Below are 7060 nucleotides of genomic sequence, written 5' to 3'. Positions count from 1 at the left end.
CAGCTGTGATCCTTTCACATCTCCGCATGTGCTGCTGGGCTCCTCTTGGCACTCGTCAAAGCAGAGCACCGGTAGGTTAACTGAGTCGCTGTGGTTAAGACCATGAATCAATCTTTGCTCCTATACTTGTTTCTCAAGTAATAGAAATGGGCGGCCTGAAGGCAGAAAAATTGGCGGTTTACGGAAAGTTTCTCTTTGGTAGTTTGTTGTATATTTTACTTATATTTTTATTTTGCTTTGTTTGGTTGATACGTCAGCTGTTGAAGCCATAATTTTAACTAATGAATTCAAGTATTCAGTATAACTATTTGAAGTTTATTTGCTGATACCAAAACAGGAAGTCATTTTGGGGGGGGGGTAAAGTCAACCTTTGCTTGTAATTAAAGCTGCTGCTATTTCTGTAACGTGTATTTTTTTTACTTGGTAAAGGGCAATAAAACCATTTCATGAACTTTTATTCAACACATCAACAGCAAAAAATATATTTATTAAAAGCCACAGAAATATTCTTTTCATTATGTAATTCCACCTCTTAGAATTTTCTTTATGAAGTAACTACAAATTCAGACAGATTTAAAATTAATATGCAGAATTGAGAACAGGAGCAGCGAGATTTGGCAGCGTCCTATATGCCTGACTGTAGAAGCTTGGAAGAGAAATCCATCTTGAGGACATGGAAAATGTTCAAAATGTAAAAAAAATGATTTCCACCAAACAAAACTGTCTATGTAAGTATAGAGGAGACTGGGCCCCGTCTCTAACAGGTGGGATTAAAAGTGCTTCTGAGTTCCCCAGTTTCCTGAGTCTTTGTCTCTATGGATTTCCCTCTTATGGACGTTTCATATAAATGGAATCCTGTATCTGTGGCTTTTTCTGTGTGGCTTCTTTCTCTTTGCAGGACACTTTCAAGGTTCATCTTTGTACATCAGTACTCGTTCCAAGGCTGAATAATGTTCCACTTTCTGGCGTACTGCTTCTATTTATCCGTTCACCACCGTTTGCCACGAACATTCATGTATAAGTTTCCATGTGGACAGAAGTTTTCGGTTCTCTCTAGAAGTGAAAATGCTGGGTCATGTACCTGGTTAATGTTTTGAGGAAATGCCTAACCATATTCCAAAGTGCCTGCGCCATTCTCTGCACTCCAGCCAGCAGGGGATGCGGGTGGCAGGTTCTCCCCGTGCTGGTTGCTGGCTGTGGTTCTGGTTACAGCTGTCCGAGTTCTTTATGGAGCCGAGTGTCATTATGGCATAGGTGTGGATTTTCCTGGTGCCTAGTGTCTTTTCATAGTTATTAGCCATTTGTGTATCTTTAGAAAAAACGTTCTCATCCGCCCATTTCACAGTTGGGTCATTTATCCTTTTATGGTTGATTTGCAAGAGTTCTTCATACATTCTGGATACTAGACCCTTATCAGATATGATTTGCAAGTATTTTCTCATTCCAATGGCTTGTGACTTTCGGCACGCTGTCCTTTGAAGCATAAAAGTTTTTCATTTTGATGAAGTCCGGCTTTTTCTTTGGTTGCTTGTGCTTCGGTGTATGTAAGGAACCACTGCCTCATGCAGGTTTGTGGAGATCTGTGCCTTTGCTTTCCTCTGAGACTTCTGCTTTTTATGTTTTGTTTTTTACGGTGTTAACTCCTGTTTAGGTCTTTGGCCCATTTTGAGTTAATTTTTGTGTGCGGTATGAAGTGAGGGCTCTTCGTTCTTTTTGTGTGCAGATATTCAGTTGTCCCAGCACCATTTACTGAAAAGATTCATTTTTTTTCCTCATTGAATTGCCAAAAATCATTTGACTGTAAACATATGGATTTATTTGTAGACTGTCAGTTGTATATTGATCTCTGTTCTCACTGCCAGTACCACACTGTCTGGTCATTGTTACTGTCCCTACTTTGTAGGAAGTTTTGAATATGTGACTCGTTTGTTTTTTCAAGACTGTTTGGGCTATTATGGGTCCCTTGCATTTCCGTATGAATTTTTAGAATTAGCTTGTCAATTTCTGCACATACAAGCTGGGATCATGTTCGATTTGTGGATCAATTTGGCGAGTACTGCCATCTTAATTAAGCCAATCCACAAACATGGGATTTCTTTTAGCAGTACTTAATTCTAGTATAAAAGTCTTGTCTTTTATTAAGCTTATTCCTAAGTATTTTATTCTTAATGCAATTGCGAATAGAATTGTTACAGAAATACAATTGCTTATCTGTGTGTTGATAGATCCTTTAACACTGCTGAATTCATTTAACTGTAACAGTTTTGTTTTGTGGATTCCATAGGAGTTTCTCTATAATAATCTGGATGCATCTTGCCAAACTGTCCTGCCTAGAGCCTCAGAAAAACATTCAGTAGAAGTGGCCGTAGTGGACATGGTGGTCTTTCTGACGTTATGGGCAAGCTTTTCAGGCTTTTATCACAGGTGATGAGGATTTTAGCTGTGAGTTTTTCATCGGAAGGAACTTCCTCACCTGATAAAGGTACTCGGTCAGTTGAGATGGTGTATTACACTGATTATTCAGATGTTAAGCCAACTTTTCATTCCTTGAATAAATTCCACTTGGTCATAATATAGAGCCAAACTTGAAGAAATAAATCAGTACGTTAAAATTTTTACAAATGGAGAAATAAAAAGAGCCAGACATAAAGAGACCTAAATGCGTTTGGCTTTATTGGCCCTAAAAGGCGGCAAGGGGCACAATGGGGAGGTGCACCAAACGGTTCTGAGGAGTGGCAGTGCCCCCATTCCTTGGGTCTCCAGAGAGGTGAGTGATGAGTGGTGGGCCACTGGCTGAAAGACCATTTCTTCCTGTCCCCACAATCCTTCTGGATTCACCCTTCAGCAATTTTGCCAGTGGAGAGGATTTTAAAAAGCTCAACATTTAACAAAATAGGATGCACAATTTCATTCCACAGTAAAAAGCATTCCAGTATCTCCTTGTTTTGCTCTTCACTCGCATACCCGTTCTGCCCACGTGAGCCATCTAGATCTCTTAAAAGCAATTTTAAAAAGGTTTTAAAAAGGCTTTGTGGACTGGAAATAACCCTTCAACGATGAGGATACGGAAGAATAAAGATCTGGTTTTTCTGTTAATGATACTAACCTAGTAGGTTAAAAAGTTTAATGTAAGGCAACAATTAACCCTCAACAAGTCAGCAAACCAGTGAAAAGAAAGGAAAGACCATCCTTCTTGCTACAGCTTCCCGAGTGAGCAGCTGGCTACGGCCCCCTTGGTGGAGACATCTTAGCAATCCTACAGCGCTTATTTCCATCAGCTAAACTGGGAAACAGATACTTTCTTAGGTCAGACGCCATGTAAACTGTAAGCATTTCTTCAAAACCACAGTTCTTCACATTTTCACTGAATGTGCAACCCTGGGCTACTTTTAAACTGCGTTTGTTAGAATTTGAAAAGACCCTTTTAGAAGTGAGTTCTGAATGAGGCGTCTCCGAGGCTGCCGACGGACCGCGCGTGTGCTATGAACAGAGCCGTGACTAAGTCTGAGCGCTCAGCCACTTCCGGCACTGAAGCAGTCCGCCCTGAGACCAGTGAGCATCTCGAAAACCAAAGCAAAAGACACTGTTTACAAAGGAAAATGACATGAAGGCAGAAGGAAAACCATGATGCTTACTGCAAGGGAATCACATCCTTCCCAAAGGGGGGAAAATCACTTTCATATGATGCACGTCCTCAACATGGGATCCCCCCTCCATAAAAATCTATTCCAGATTAACCATAGGGACAAAATAGGCCTGTATTTTGAAATTCATTGAGATACCACTTTTTGTCCGTAACTCTGAATCTCTACAAGCTACGAACACTGCAGTCCTTCTGCACCACCTGACAAACTCAGAAGTCCGCTGGCGACACCCGTACCAGGGGCAGGAGCCCGGTACTTGCAGCACAGCCTGCAGTTCAGCCCTGGCTGCGGCCGTGCTGGGCTGCGTGGCCGGGTCAGGGCTGAAGGAGTCCCGGGTGAGGCAGGCAGCGGGAGGAGCATGCCTGGGAAGGCACACTATGGCCACCAGTCACAAGCAGCTTCAGTGGCCTCCTGCCCTGCACTTAGCGCCACTTTGTTTTACTGTGGCTTTTTAAAAAAAATGTCTTTTTTGGCCTTTGCTTGCTAAACTCAGAATTTATCCAACCTTTTCAGCTTCTTAATGGAANAGCTTCAGTGGCCTCCTGCCCTGCACTTAGCGCCACTTTGTTTTACTGTGGCTTTTTAAAAAAATGTCTTTTTTGGCCTTTGCTTGCTAAACTCAGAATTTATCCAACCTTTTCAGCTTCTTAATGGAAAAAAGAAAGCTAGGAGAACTGACCACTCATCTCCCCAAGCCCTTCCACTGCCAGAGCCAAGAAGCCCTGAGAGGCACCGCCGTGACATGCCTCCCAAGCCACACAGCCATCTTCAAAATGAACAGCACCTTCAAGGCCTTGGCCTGCCCTTCTGCAGGACCCTAATACCAGCAGCTGCTGCTCCAGTGGCCTCACTGCAGTGTAAGCCACCCCCTCCTGCCCCAGGAAAGCCAGCTCTGCCGGACAGGGATGGAGAAACTATTCAGACTGGTGAGAAAACAGACAAAACTAAGGACTCAGTGCATCAATAAAATTATACCCTAAAGGATTAACCTTGGATAACAGAACATGCCTATTAAATGAAGAGAATAAATATTTATAAAATGCCCAGCCACTCCTCACCCCACTCACTTCCCAGCCCAGAGCAGCCACCACGGCAGCCCCAGGCTCTGAGGACAGAACCAAGCCTGTGTGCTTGCCACGCGACATCCCGAGCCAGAAGAGCCTAGAAGAGCCCCGCAGGAAACGTAGCGGAACAAATACTCCACTTCAGTTGGCAAGGTGGACGGGAAAAGGTAGAGATCAAGCCTTAAAAGCAACTCAGAAATGCATCACAGCGACAGTTCTCAGGGACCACCTGTCAGAAGGACGTGAGTCCCCAGCTCAGCAGAGGTTCCCATGGTGGGAGCCCGGGCTTCGCTACAGAGAAGCCAAGCACATTTGAGCAGCTGCCTGAAGAAGTAGAGCTCTCAGCACAGGCGGGGGCCTCAGAAGCCCCCCGGTTCTCCCCCAGCTGTTGCTGAACCTGCCTGCTAATCCCTAACGGTCAGTCTCAAGGGGGATCATTACTCCAGCAAACAGATTTTAGCTACCGTCCTCTGACAAAACACATGATCTTGGTCTCCAGTTGAAATGTCCTTTGTCTCATGAACAGCTCACAGTACCTTCCACATCTTTCATGATCTTAAGGGGAGGGCTACTGAAGTGGTTTGTTGGCTTTTATCCTTGAGGTCCTAGAGAAGACTGACGTGTGTAGTGGTGGTACCCATGTGTGTGCTTCAGTGCCAGGAAACCGGCGTCAAGTGTCAGAAAGGCCATGTGTGACAACCCCACAGCATCACCATCATGGTGCTTGGCCCTTCGTGTCAGCCCACGAAGCTCTCTGAACAGGTGCTCAATCACTGACTTACAAACATCCATGTCACGCGGGGGAAACTATGTCACGGGGGTATTCCGCTCGGCGTGTACTCAGCGCTCATCCGGAAGACTAGAACACAAAGAGATTGTAGGTGCACACCCAGGCCGAGGGGAATGTCCAGTCTGGAAACTTCGCTCTCAGAGCATCCAGCTGGGAGGATTTCTTATCTTCCCCAGAAAGGTAGTGGGCAGCAATGGCCACAGTGACCATTCCTTCAGGCCGCTCTTCCAAGACCTGGCAGAGAAAATTAGTTTAGTTCTCCAGTTGTAGGAAGGCAGAATAATGATCCCAAATGCCACCTGGGAGCCTGATCAGGGACAGCAGCAATGCGGGGAAAGTCCCACCTGTACTTCTATCCAGAACCGCCATGCCGAGGCCTGGAGCCCGTGCGAGTAAAACACGAAGTAGTCCCCTCCTTTACTTGTGACCGGGGTGCCATTGCCAAGAGACCACTGAGAAAGTGTTGACCCTTTGTGGGTTCGAACGTAGAAGGACATGTGGCTCGGTCCTGGAAGGAAGAGGATGAAGAGTTCATCTTCTGAAAAGCATCAAGGAGAGCAGCTAACTCGCCACCAAACTACGAAGGACATGCCTGTATCACCTCAAACATCCTCACTGCAGACCTAAGGGAGGTTCCGGTCTGCACCTCCACCTGCGGGCAGGGGCGGGGGCAAGTAACGTGCGCCCGCAGAAAAGGCACAGAATTTACAGTGAGAAAACCCGTCGTTGAAACATAAGAACCTAGCATCCGTGAGTCCTTCAGAAATCTAGGGAATAAGCTTCATCCAACCAAGAGGTCACTTCAAGAGCTGTGGCAGAACAACAGACAGGATTTTAACAGACGCAAACACGGTACACAGGCGGTGTTCCGGTGAGGGCGGAAGCCTAGGACAGAATGTGGCCGACTCGGAGACGAAGCGAGGAAGCAGACAGAGTCCGCAGACCTGCAGAGACCCGGAGAGTTAAGGCCACTAAAAACTGAGATAGTAAAAGGTTACAGAATATGTGGTCAAAACAAAAACTTTCCTAAATGCCAGAAAATATTCTTTTTAAAGATTCAAGAAGACCCGTCCTACAAAAAGGAATATAGCTAATAAAGCAAGAAATGGAGACCAAATGCATCCGTCATAAAAATAAATGTAAACAGAACTAATCAGCAACTAGAAGGGAAAAAATTTCAACTTGGCTTAAAAATCCAGATCTAATTACCTCCTGTATTCAGAAAGGGTAAAAATAACAGTATGAACAAAGTGGACACAGTTTTTAAAATGACCTCTTTTGGGGAGGCTGGGTGGCTCAGTGGGTGAAGCGTCTGCCTTCAGCTCAGGTCATGAACTCAGGGTCGTGGGATCGAGTCCCATGTCAGGCTCCTTGCTCAGCAGTCTGCTTCTCGCTCTGCCCCTCCCTCCTGCTCATGCTGGTGCGCAGGGAAAAAAACAGGATTCAAGACAAAAGCAATACATGTAAAAAGGCACCTTTTAATACTAAACATTTAATTCACGACATAAAACTGACTTCTGTGCAAGTGACAGCAGCTGCTTGATGAAGCACAACCACGGATG

The 7060-nt window shown here is 45.0% G+C and overlaps 1 protein-coding gene across 2 annotated transcripts; it reads right to left on the bottom strand.

Moving 5' to 3' along the window:
- Positions 1 to 2646: 2646 nt before the first annotated feature.
- Positions 2647 to 6787, bottom strand: LOC117796947 (endoplasmic reticulum metallopeptidase 1-like). Of its 2 annotated transcripts, XR_004621704.1 has the most exons (3): positions 5843 to 6787; positions 4280 to 5732; positions 2647 to 4149 (listed from the first exon to the last, which is right to left on the bottom strand). XR_004621704.1 is itself a non-coding variant. In XM_034647009.1 (2 exons), exons 1-2 carry the CDS (start codon positions 5993 to 5995, stop codon positions 5568 to 5570), a joined length of 318 nt encoding a protein of 105 aa, XP_034502900.1. In that variant the 5' UTR covers positions 5996 to 6779; the 3' UTR covers positions 4662 to 5567. The 2 variants fall into 2 exon arrangements, 1 of the variants encoding a protein (XP_034502900.1); XM_034647009.1 differs by lacking the exon at positions 2647 to 4149 and having other exon boundaries at positions 4662 to 5732; positions 5843 to 6779.
- Positions 6788 to 7060: the final 273 nt, after the last annotated feature.

This window comes from Ailuropoda melanoleuca, chromosome 17 (assembly GCF_002007445.2).
Source record: "Ailuropoda melanoleuca isolate Jingjing chromosome 17, ASM200744v2, whole genome shotgun sequence".
NCBI lineage: Eukaryota > Metazoa > Chordata > Mammalia > Carnivora > Ursidae > Ailuropoda > Ailuropoda melanoleuca.
Note: the sequence above shows the minus strand (reverse complement) of the source record. Positions and strands in the feature narration are given on the sequence as shown.